The following is a 12,906-nucleotide window of genomic DNA, read 5'->3' on the forward strand; positions in this document are numbered from 1 at the left end:
ATGTATATGGTTTTGAGGGATGAGGGAAGCCAGACGTACAGTCAGTCCTACAGTACTGCAGCCTGTGGTCTGGAACAAAGACAACGAGGCAGATGCGTCGACTTTGTGGATTTCAACCACAAGCTCAAATAAAAACTAAAGTGTGAGTGGGAAAAAAATCTGATCAAATAATTACAAAGAAATTACATTTACATCCATTCTTTCCAGTCAAAATTCAAAACATTTAAGATAAAAAAGCAGGGAAAATACAAATGTAATTTTTATGTTTTTAAATTGAAGTATTTTTAATTATTAATAATATTTTCCAGATATGTATTGCACATTGACAAAATACTGTAAATTATTTTAAACTTTTATATTTATCATTTATAACACTTAATGAGTATAAATTATCGTAATATATATGCACATATTTTAAATATGTATTGTATAGTATAATACACATATAGACCACCATCTTCAAGTCCCTCCCCTCCATCTCGCTATAAATCCTCTTACACTGGATGACACATTAATGTGTGTGTCACTTCAACAAACCGTTCTACAGACGTGTCTATGTTCAGCAAATGACAGCCCAAGCATTAATTTTTCATGTGCGTGTTTTGGGGTGAAAGAAGAAAAGGTTGTGTAAAAAACAAACAGTCAGTCATCCACTTTCCCTCTCCACCATCCCTCTATTCTCTTATTCCCTCACAGCACTTCTGTCAATAAACAACTAGTACATAGCTTTTGTCATTTTTGAGCAGAGTCAGGAAAGGATCTGAAAGAGAGAGTGAGCGGGAGGGAGGGAAAGGGAGGGATAGAGAAATCGTCTCTGTGCCAGAGGATAACCCAGCTTGCTGCAGTCTCTCGTTGCTGATTCCTGTCACGTACACTAAAGAAATTCCCCTGCTGAGAATTATATAACATTCAACAACAAGTAAAGTTGTTTTTCTTTTGGCTGTATGTCGTGGGGCTGCTGTCACACCAAAGACTGTCAGGTGAAAAAGAATAAAAGATGAAAAGCAGGAAAGGGAGTGAGGGAATCCTTGTAATGCAAAGTGACCATCAAATGGCCAGAGGACATGAGTATTGCTGCCTCTGTTTTGAGAGCAAGGGACTCTCAAACTTAAATTCATTCGTTTAGCAAACATGTTTATAAATAAATTACTTTTTAAACTATTATTAAAATTGTAATAATATTTCACAATATGATTGTGAACAAATAAATGCAGCCTTGGTAAAAGACTATATAGCTATAGCACACTATCTTATTAGCATTTATAGGAAGCTTGTTAGTTCACAAAAGTCTGACACAACAGCATCTGGCTGGTCAGGTGGCTTCGTGAGCCCCCTCAGGAGATATCACACATGGAAGTCTGCTATGTGTGTGTGTGTCTGCTGTATATGTGCATCATATCATAATGGGATGACCTGGTGTCTCTAGAGGGTGTCCGTGTTTGCTCCTCACACTTTGTCTCAGTTCATCAGTGTTGGGTGTGGCTAGACCCCCCACTGCTGCCAGACTGAGACCACCAGTGACATCATAAAAATGAGATATCATGAAGGAGAGTGAGAAAAAACATAAAAAGAAATGGACTGTGAGTACAAGCAACAAGAAAAAAATCTATAACTAGCCTCCTCAGTTGGGCGACTGCCAGGGTGACCCAAATTCTCCACAGCAGTATAGATGTTCATTACACACCCACGGTTAAACGTCTTCACATGAACGACTATATAAAGTCTAGGCCATTTCAGGGAAGGGTGGTTTCTTAGTCTGGCTTCCTTTCTCGCCGATATAGAGGTCAGAGGGCAACAGCCACATGTTCCCACTGTTTCAGAAATGTAGGACACTTGCTCCTTTGCCACTAACAAATGTTGAACATCTAAAAAGCCACACTAACTTAAAGAGTCTCAGTGTCAATAGACAGATTTTGGAAAATGTTTCAGGGATTAATGAGCTGTACTTTCTGTGTGATGTTAACATCATTAACATCATGAAGAGAAAATATGCTATGAGGCAACTGCCAATTGAATACAATATAAAATAAATTCCTTCGGCTTTTCTAATCATATGACCTTTTCTTTTGCAGTATTATTGGTTGTTAGTGCTGTCCAGATGCTTGGTGGGTATTGGAGAATCAAGCTACTCATCCATCTCTCCAACCATCATTGGGGACCTGTTCACAAACAACAAAAGGACCGTAATGCTCTCTGTCTTCTACTTGGCCATCCCACTTGGAAGGTGAGTATCAATAGACATTAATGATAAGCAATACCATTGTGTTTTCCTCTCAGTCTATTACCAGGTACTATCAGTGCCAACCAATACACATACATCTATTCATTTTCAAGTGTAAAATAGGTAAAAGGACCCACTTGTCATATTTACAAGCCATTTTGCAACAAGTAATAAACAGAGAATTGTGAGATCTCTAAAAAAAACCTATTGGAATAAATGCCACATTTAGTTGCAGTGAAAAAACCCATAATGATGTTGAGCGATGAGAGAAACCGTTCTTATCTTATCCAGCTATTTACAATCATAGACATTTATTTGCAGCTAGATAAAATCACTCATTTAAAATAAACCTTGCAATATGACATTAATATCAGATGTGTAAACATTTAAAGGAAATATTGATTCCTAATAGCCAAACAAATCCATTTTCCACCTATGTTGAAGTCTCCATGCTTACCTCTAATACCACCACAGCTCGCAATAAACTAAATACACAGGGAGTCCAGGTCATTTAATTTTGCTTAAGCAATTTAATTGAAGGTGTGCAGATGTTCATTAGAGATGATTTTACAATAGCAGTTCTCAGATACCATCTCAACTCAGTAAAGGTCAGTTGTGGAGAATTGAGCTCAGTGTTTTGTGTGGTCACCGCCTCAGATGGGCCAAATAGACAATGATTTTCTAAATCTGCTGCTGCTGTGAAAGACTTTAAGCGGACCTATTACAGTCACTTAACACGGGCATATTCTTTTGCTCACTGAGTTGGAAGAAGACTAGAGAGAAAAGGGGAAAAATAAACAGAGGAAAGGTGATAAAAAATTCATGACTGTACGTGTGCAGCATTTTTAGCTGCATTAAGTTCACATACAACATCTTGCGGTTTAATTGTTAATCTGATGTGGAAGACAGACAACAACACGAAATGCCAGAGCACAAACTAGAGTTTTATACATGCAGTCGAATAACACCCGCTGAACTGAGAAAAAGAAATATCTGAACACAGCAGCTGTCACCATAAGACCTGTTCTTAGGGCTAGTAATAGTATCGATGAGAGATTGAACGCAGTTAGAGGAAAGGACGAGATGGAAAAATAGCCGGCCCGGGAGAGTTGAGGTATTTGCAAGCTAACTGGGTTCGGCCCTAACAAATGATCGTCAGTACGAACAATAAGAGGTGAAAGACTAGAGCGCTACAGTGTGCCGCCTCACTTCCTGTCTAGCGCACTGTTTATCTGCAGTCAGGTTGTTACTGTTTCCAGGAAGTGACTTCAGCCATGAGAGAAATGTTTAGAAGGAAATTTGGGTCCTCTTATGGTCATGGAAAACATTTTAGTTACTAATAAACATGGAGATACAGAGTAATACTGACAACACATCGCGAACGCCTGAAATTAATATATAAAACCTCTCATCCAATCAAGAACACGGTACCAAGTGGCCATATTCTATGAATAAACAATTAAGTTTAGACGGTTAATTATGTTTAAGTTTAATTAATGGGTTCTTGACATTGAATGAGGTCCAGTGGACACTCATGTTGACAGCCATAAGTATTAACTGATAAGGTCCTATTGTTTGATGAGCCTGGTCAGACTGGTCCATCAGTGGGATATGCCAGGGGCAGTCAAAGATAAACAATGTGGTTTACCTGCTGAGCGACAGCCTGGCGCTAGTGTCTGGGAACACAGGAAGTGGGTATGAGGTTAAATGCTGAGAGGGACACTCCAAATTTAAACAGAAAGATTAAAACGCTGCAGTTATTCCATGGCTTGAAGTGCAATACAAAATGAACAACCTCCAAATACAATAGACTACTGTTCCGGACCACTCTGTTCATATATAGTATTCCTTAATAAATGTAAAATACCATTTAAAAGGTGGGGTCAGAAAGATTATTTTTCTTTAAGATTTCTTGTTTCTATGGCTTCCTCACACCTTCACTAGTGCACTAGTGACAACTTTTCTTTTCACTTTCTTTTGCTTCAGTGTGAGAGGGTTGGTAACAGGTGTACAAACATGGAATGAAGATGAGAATAACAACGAATCGGAATACTGTGGAACTGAAATAGAGAGCTGATGGAAAGAAAAACAGCGAGACACCCAATCAACATTTTTTTAACAGACTATGACCAAGAGAAGAAAACAATTCATACAATGCCCGATGAAAGGCGGCTTAGTCAAATAACATTCAGTCATAGTCTCAAACCAGATAATCTGCATACAGATAGCATACAGAAAGAATATTTCACATGTGCTTCATCCACACCGAAATCATAACACGGCAATTATGAACTTCATCAGACTGTAAACAGGATGTAGAGCTGAGAGAGTTTGGTTTATGTCTGAAGAGATATGACTCACAGATTCCTCAGATACCGACAGAGTTGAAATGATCCCACCTTGAGTGGCCGTCTTCCTCTTTTCCTTATATCACTCTCTGTCAGGCAGTCTCGCCTTAGAACGACTTAAAGGAAAGTTCATGAGACACATGCACTCTGAAGCCGTATCCTACAACCTCAGACAGGGATTCTCAGAATTAGGTCATCCGAACGTTTGATGTTCGTATTTCACCACAGTCCCCAAATCCAAAAACCCAAGCGACACTGTGTGGGAAGCAGGCGTCTCTCCCCAGTCATCTCCCTTTCTCTTTCCCTCGGAGCTGATCTGTCATTGTAAGCCCCTGAGTAATGCTAAGTGGTTGACTCTCTTACATAGCCAGAGGTGATGTTCAGTGTAAAGCCATTATCAGCGGCATTAGCATGCATGCGGAGTTCAGCCAGCCTACCCAGAACATGAAAGTTTTAGGGTGTATGACACAGCTTTGGGTGGGGAAGACAATCGGACAGACCAAGTCAATGCAGCAGACACATGCCAAAACAGCTTTTAAAAACTGCTGAAAGCAGTCTAAGATGGTCAGGCTAGTCTGGTTTGCTGGTTTTAGAGAGGTTTTGGGCACTTGTCAACTGGTCAGGTTGAGAGACCAGCTGGCAGGCCATAGATGAAAACCAGTTGGGGCTGGCTGCTAGATCAGCTACTCCAGCTCAAAAACAGCTTGGGCAGGAAGAAAGACAAGATAGACCAGCTGAAAACTGTTTTATTTTAACACAAAATTAAACAACTTTTATGAATTCAAAGCTAACTAAAATAAAATAAATGTAGTTACGCTGATAAATTGAACATTTCTACATTTTAATTTCACCGGTTATCACATTAATTGCCAGGCGTAGTCTACTAAAATGTAAATATAAATTCAAAACAAACAAAACATACATTAAAATTTTAAACTAAAATAACCCTGGCTTATGCCAGCTATGCCCAGCAAACTAACTGGAGAGTGGATGTTTATGCATGGAATATGATATGTTTGCTTGCGTATAATGACATGTTTTGCTCTCTGTTCGCAGCGGTCTGGGCTACATCCTGGGATCCATCGCTAAAGACGCTGGAGGGGACTGGTTCTGGGCTCTAAGGGTAAGAGCTGTTGAAATATCTCAATGTGTTATATCAATATTTTAGAGGAAGCATACACAGCCTCCACAAATACACACCATTTCCTCTCGTCCAAGTCAAAAATATCCCTAAAACCCATGGCAGACAGGTGAATCCCAAAATACCTTCGGCCCGTCTCTTGAAAAAGCAACATAGCATTCCTGCCCCCTTTGAAGCCTGTGCAATTGGCACTGACAACCCAACTAGCTTAAGTGCATTAATTTAGCATTACTTCCAGCTCTCTCAGGTCCTGCTCATACACGCTATCCGTGAAGAACAAGGTCTTCGCAGTTCTCACTGCGGTCTTTGTGCTGCAGAGACCCAGGAGAAGAGGGGGCTCACTTACACAGACCCTTTTGTTGTGGGATATTCCTCAGTAGCCTTGATGTACCACAGCGCTAACCAAAAGAGCCAACCAGAGCACCTTTAGTGCAGCTAAAATTACTAATTTTATGAAATGATTGAGTGAGAGGAAGGGCTGTGGCCTATAACTTTTTAGGCATTGAAAGAGAGCGAGCAAAACAACTTTTTCAGAGAAAGCGAGTGGCCATTTTTTGTCCCTCATTAGCTCAGTGCTGTTTTAAAACCAGCCGCTTCACTTGTTCAGTGTAAACTTTAACAGTTGGGTGTTCCTTTCGCTGGGTCATAAAGAATCCACAGAGTGTCTTATCGTGAACTAGAATTAAGCTTGATGTGTGGCTGCCTCTTAAAACTCCAATGAGGTTTGGCTGTCAAGCTCATAGGCCTAAAAGGAGACTTGTTAAACCCTCTCAAGCTTACAAAAACTCCTCTCTACATGACAGTTATATGACCCTCAGGAACATGAATAGCTTTATTTGGAGCTAGTTTGTCGGAACACTTTTGCAAACAGTAGCGGAGCACCATTGTTTGAACTCTTGGATCCAGTAAAACATTCTTTGAGAAGACAAAGCTTGTGGTTCGGTGGACTATTAATCATCACTAGCACTTTAAATGAGTATAAAAACAACAGACAGATGAAAAGGTACTCCATATCAGCCATATCCTGTTCTGAGGGGGGAAAAAACATTTCGTGCCACTTTCCGCTTGTTTTCCAGGGCCCTAAAGAACTCAACCACCTTCCGTTCTCGAATAGGGAGTGTGTTTTTTTTTTTGGAGTGGAGGATTAGATCATAATTATTGAGAGCCATATCAATCTTCTGCAGGTCGGAGAGCAGAAATGCCTGGAGAAATAGCACCTTGATCTCTCGTTCTTTGATTGCACTCACTATAGTATTTGCTGTGCCAGCTCTAACCTTAACAAGCATGAAAGAAGGTACAGAAGTAGCTTGAGATTAGCAGGAAAGGGCAGCATCTGATAATACTATGGTAGAGTGTGGGTCAGAGTCAGAGTTCAAGATGACTGATCAACGCAGCCTTTGAGATGAAACTAGACTGGGGAGACTGCGAGGAATCCCCTCAGTGTGACTGACAGAAAATAGGGCCACTGCAAAGACCTCTTTTACGGCTTCTGGGTTTTCTAGTTATGGAAGGATAACAAGACCAAATCCAGGCTTTAGTGAGACACTGCAGCTCTGTATCAAAATCACCGCAGTGCACACAGAGACACATTCAGTCCGCAGAATCAGAAAACAGCAGCACGTCAATGGGACACAGTGATCTGGTTTTCTCTTGTTGTTCACTATAATGATTTATACTGATAAATGCTGCAAAAAAATAATCATTTGTAATAAAAATTATAATTAATAATATTTTTTCTTATCTTCCAGCAGAGTAATTTAATATCCTTATAAAATAACATACAATAAATAAACAAAAATATTTTTCATTCAAGCAAATGTGTATAGATAATAATGAATAATTCTAATAATAATTCTGTAATATATTCTTAGGCTAGTATTTGGAGACTTTATTTTGAATTTGAAGTTTATTTTTGTTACCTAATTGAATTTGTATTCTTGTTTTAAGCATAAGTGACTTAAACGACTTAAAAAAAATGTGCTTAAAAAATACTTAAAATGTAATTTGCGCCTTTGACACGATCCTTCAGAAATCATTCAAATATGCTGATTTAGTGCTCAAGAAACATTAGCCTACTTAATAATATAGAAAGTAGTTGAGCTGCTTCAAATTTTGTGGAAACTGATCAATTTTTTCAGAATTATTTAATAAACAGTGAAAAAAGCATTTATTCGAAATACAAACTTTTTAAATGGTAGTGTATATTAAGATAAGCTTTTTTAAACTAGAAAATAAGACAAAAATACTGGAATTGTTGTGCAGCACAAATGAATAGATTTTTACATGCACACAAACACACCCATAAGAGCCACAATTTTGTGCAGAGCTTTGCATTAATGTGCTATAAATGATCTCCAGGAGGATTGCGCCTGACAGACAGAATTGCTTTGGCTTTCACAAGCGACGGAGGCGCTTACGCTGCTTCCATGTGGGCGAGCGAACCAACAAACACATGCGCGCACACACATACACACACTGCTGTGCTGTAGCCATCAGGAAGGATGATAAAAGAGATAATAGCTCATGGCCTGGTGGACCGCAGCTGCTCCCACACAAGGGAGAAAACTGAGAAAGAAAACGAGAGGACGGAGTAAAGAAACATCACCTAATGGAGTCCACTTCACACACTGCAGTCTAGTACACTGCCTACACTACACACCCTGATGTGAATATAAATAAACCTAATCTGTAACATACTAAACCATAAGCTAATCACAAATTAACACCACCATTATGGACTCAGCGAATAACTTGCTAGACCAAACAGGATGTGAGACAGATTCTTATTGTTCAGCGCACAAGATTTTGTTTAACAGACGGCACAGGCTCGCAGTAATACTAGCAAAAATGTTTAGTCTAGTTACAGCAGAGAGTACTGCACTGAAAGCATTCTTAAGCAGTATTTTTGCAGTAAAAACAACTCAGATATGATTTATATAATATGAGAATACTTGATTTTTATTTATTCTTGACAAATTACCAATGGAGTAGAAAAAATAAACTTAATTCAAGATACATTTACTGAAAACATCATAAAATCTCAAGAAGTTTTGTTTCAAGTACGTTTAACTTGTTTCAAGTATATGTTTTATGACATAAACACATGATGAAAAAAAGATTTTTCTTTTTCATTTTTCGTTATATCCTCTTTTTTTTCTTCGTCTGTCTCAAGGTGTCTCCGATGTTGGGGTTGACTGCTGGGACCCTCATTCTCATCTTTGTCCCTGAGCCAAAGAGAGGGAGTGCTGACCATATCGCTGGACGTATAAGGACACGCACTTCCTGGCTTTGTGACATGAAAGCTCTTGCCAAAAAGTATGCCACTTGTTTATTCTTTTTTCCTGTTCATCACTCAAGAATGTAATGAACCAAATATTCAGGATTGGGGCGTAAAAGATGTAATCACTTTGCAATCAGCCATCGACTCAGAATACTGGATCCCTCAAAGTATATAGTTTTTATGGCCTTCACTGAAATTTGGTGACAGTGTATTGGAGTAGATGGCATTTCAAGCAGTTTATACAGTATCCTGTGGTATAATTCAAGTTTAAATCAACTAAAACTTTAAATGATAAAAACATTCAATAATTTTAATCGATTGTTTAAAAAACGATTCATGCTACTGGACCAACCATCTTTGTTGTGGCCAAATAAATGAAGACATAACGAGCAAGAGTAACGGAAAAACATGCAAAAATGCAATTGCAGAAAAATTCAGGAATTTTGCATATTCATTCATTTTCTTTCTGCTCCCCAGCCGCAGTTATGTATTTTCATCTCTGGCATCGGCGGCTGTGTCATTCGCAACGGGGGCGTTTGGAATCTGGATCCCGCAGTACCTGGTCAGAGCTCAGGTGGTGCAGAAGACAGCAGTGAGCTGCACCTATCAACCATGCAGCAGCAAAGACAGGTCCCAACATAAACATACCGCTGAAAATGTAATGTACAAATGTACACATTACACTTCTGACAACGAATGTATTTCTCTCTCATCTCCAGTTTGATATTCGGAGCCATCACCTGTGTGACGGGGCTGTTGGGAGTGGTGATCGGTGCCGTGACCACACGGCTTTGCCGTCAGAAGACGGAGCGTGCCGACCCGCTGGTGTGTGCGGTCAGCATGCTGGGCTCTGCTATCTTCATCTGCCTCATCTTTGTTGTGGCCAAGAAGAGCATTGTGGGAGCGTATGTAAGTATCTCTATTTTGACTGTTCAGTTTCAACTTACTTGTGTGTGTATGTATGTGTATATATAAGATTTTTTATGTTTAAGTTTCTTATGCTTATCAATGTTGTATCTATTTAATAATTTTGTGACATATTATTGCAATTTAAAATAACAGTTTTCTAGTTTAATATACTTTAAAATATAATTTATTCCTGTGAAGCAAAGCTGAATATTCAGCATCATTACTCCAGTTTTCTGTGTCACGTGATCCTTCAGAAATCATTCTATTATGCTGATTTATAATCAGTGTTGGAAACAGTTGTGCTGCTTAATATTTTTTGGGACCTGTGATATTTTTCAGGATTGTTTGATAAATTAAAAGGTTAAAAAGAACAGTGTTTATTCAAAATAAAAATTTTGTTACAATATACACTACTATTCAAAAGGGGTCATTTTGAACTTTTTATTCATCAAAGAAAAAATTATCACAGGTTCCAAAAAAATATTAAGCAGCGCAACTGTTTCATAACAAATCAGCATAACAGAATGATTTCAGAAGGATTTTGTGACACTGAAGACTGGAGTAATGGCTGCTGAAAATATAGCGCTGCATCACAAAAATAAATTTTATTTTAAAGTACCGTACATTAAAATAAGAAACCAATATGAGTAATATGGATATTATTATTAATATCAATATAATTATATTTCACAATATTAATGTTTTTTCTGTATTTTTGATCAAATAAATATAAGCCTTGATGGGCATAATAGACTCCATTAAAAAACATAAAAAAATCTTACTGATCCCAAACTTTTGAATGGCAGTGTGTACACACGCACACACACACACACACACACACACACACACACACACACACACACACAGTACATATACTAAATATCTCTTCTAAATGTCTTCCATGGATTACACATCTGTTATTGCTGCAATATTAGAACACTTCATGTAAACATTTCTCATTATATTAGTTGCCATGGAATTGTGGCGTAAACACTGAGATTCTCCCCAGAAAGGTTGCTTAACACTGTGGCCTGAATATCTCTAGTACAACTCCCTTCTGGCTATACTTGTATTGTAATGAGTCCTCTCAGTCAAAGTTAAATAAGGTCACTTCTATTCAGAGTTCAATATAAGGCTTTAAACGATATAAAGTCTGTTGCATTCAGTGGGTTTAACAGTTGCTTGGCAGGGTTGTTAGGTCTAAACCGAATACTAAAAGAATAAGAGCAACAGGCGCTGCGTACTTGTTTAATTGGCATGTAAAGCAGGAAAAGGGAGCAGTTTTCACAGTTAATGCTGAGAAACAATGGGCTGTGGCATTTCTGAGTCACTAATAGAAAAAAGTTATGCTGCATAAGAAAACCAAAAAATTCTACCAGGACACGCTTGTTCTTTTAACAAAAAAAAAAAAATCAGGTCAGAACTAAATTCAACAGGCTCACCTGAGGGCCAAACCGGACTGCGAATCTCGTAAGTGTTTATGATAAGAAGCCTGATGAGAAAATAGATTGTTTGTCTTTCACAGTGCACTGTGATAATGCCATCTATCTGTTTGAGAACCCCTACGCTTGCTCAACGTTTGCCACCTTATCTTAACTATGAAAGACTGGTTACGAACTGTACCCTCAAGCTCACCTAGTTTTGCAACTTCTTGTGCCTTTGTTAAAAATTTTAATGATTTTTTTCTTTAAAAATATTTCTAATAAGGCAGACCTGTGGGTAGACCTGGCTGCTCAGTTGTCTGGTTTGAGTCACATGAACTCACACAATCTTGGGTTGAATCTTGATCAATAAAGGGTGCAAGAAAAAAGAATTTCTAGTATAATAAAAATCATTTAAAAATTTAAGAAATTTATATTCAGTAAGATGTACTAAATTGATCGAGTGACGGTAAATACATTTATAATGTTACAAAAGATTTCTATTTGAAATAAAGTTGAACTTTTTAATCAAAGAATCCTAAAAAAAAATGGTCAAAAATATTAACCAGTACAACTTCTTTTTAACATTGATAATAATAAGAAATGTTTCTTTAACACTATATCAGAATATATAAATGATTTCTGAAGGATCGTGTGACACTGAAGACTGAAACAATGTTGCAATCAAAAAGTAATTTACACTTTAAAATATAGTACTTAAAATTGTAATAATATTTCACAATATTACTGTTTTACAGTATTTTTGATCAAATAAATGCAGCCTTGGTGAGTATAAGAGACTTCTTCCAAAAACATTAAAAAGTGCCAACTCAAAACTTTTGAACAGTGGTGTATATGGTCATTTATCACTTTATAGTAAAGTGGAAATGGAAAAAGCGAAAGCCCATCAGTCTCACTTAGAGCAACAGGGCAAATTTTACAGCAAATGATCAAATTTAAGGTATTTATAGAAATGAATGACACATTATTTGGACCACAGGCCCTCATGCCATCTTGTCAAACAGGTAACATTACAGTGTCAGTTCTGGGTAAAAATATACCCAGCTCCCAACTAAAGACATGAGCGCCCTTTCAATCACTTGTCCAGAGGCTTCTGTAATTACATCCAAATGGAGCATATGAAAAACAAGGAATCCAAAACTTTAAGGAGGGAAAATATTTGGAGTGAGAAAATTTGATAGTGACAGATGTGAAGTCTGAGAATGTGACAGCACGCTGGAGCTCTGTCAGGGTCTGTTCCAGCAGGGACAGCTGCTGTCTCGTCAGCACACTTCAGCCCTTAACCAGAGTTCTGCAGGGCTTTACAGTTTTAGCCTGCCTGTCCGTCCGTCACGCTGTCTGAGCCTCAAGTCACTTTGGGACAGAGTTTCATACATGCCCAAACACACACGCTTTCATTTCCTCACCTTCAGATATTCTTTCACACCGACACATAAATGGAAGTTTCTAGACCCGTGAACTAATACCATCACCTCTGTTTTACACCCTGAGGTCATCCCTCTGTCAACCCTGCTCAACATATCACTCTGAGCCCAACATAAGACCCCGTCAAAGTCAGAACGGCC

At 38.2% G+C, this 12,906-nt stretch overlaps 1 protein-coding gene across 2 annotated transcripts in view; it reads left to right on the top strand.

Moving 5' to 3' along the window:
* Window positions 1-12,906, top strand: part of spns2 (SPNS lysolipid transporter 2, sphingosine-1-phosphate) — a 72,076-nt gene that overhangs the window by 43,981 nt on the left and 15,189 nt on the right. For both annotated transcript variants that reach the window (XM_058774998.1, XM_058774999.1), the window contains exons 4-8: window positions 2,073-2,224; window positions 5,626-5,692; window positions 8,883-9,025; window positions 9,468-9,620; window positions 9,710-9,899. In XM_058774998.1, coding sequence (XP_058630981.1) covers window positions 2,073-2,224; window positions 5,626-5,692; window positions 8,883-9,025; window positions 9,468-9,620; window positions 9,710-9,899 — 705 coding nt within the window. The remainder of the gene's footprint in view (window positions 1-2,072; window positions 2,225-5,625; window positions 5,693-8,882; window positions 9,026-9,467; window positions 9,621-9,709; window positions 9,900-12,906) is intronic.

This window comes from Onychostoma macrolepis, chromosome 05 (assembly GCF_012432095.1).
Source record: "Onychostoma macrolepis isolate SWU-2019 chromosome 05, ASM1243209v1, whole genome shotgun sequence".
NCBI lineage: Eukaryota > Metazoa > Chordata > Actinopteri > Cypriniformes > Cyprinidae > Onychostoma > Onychostoma macrolepis.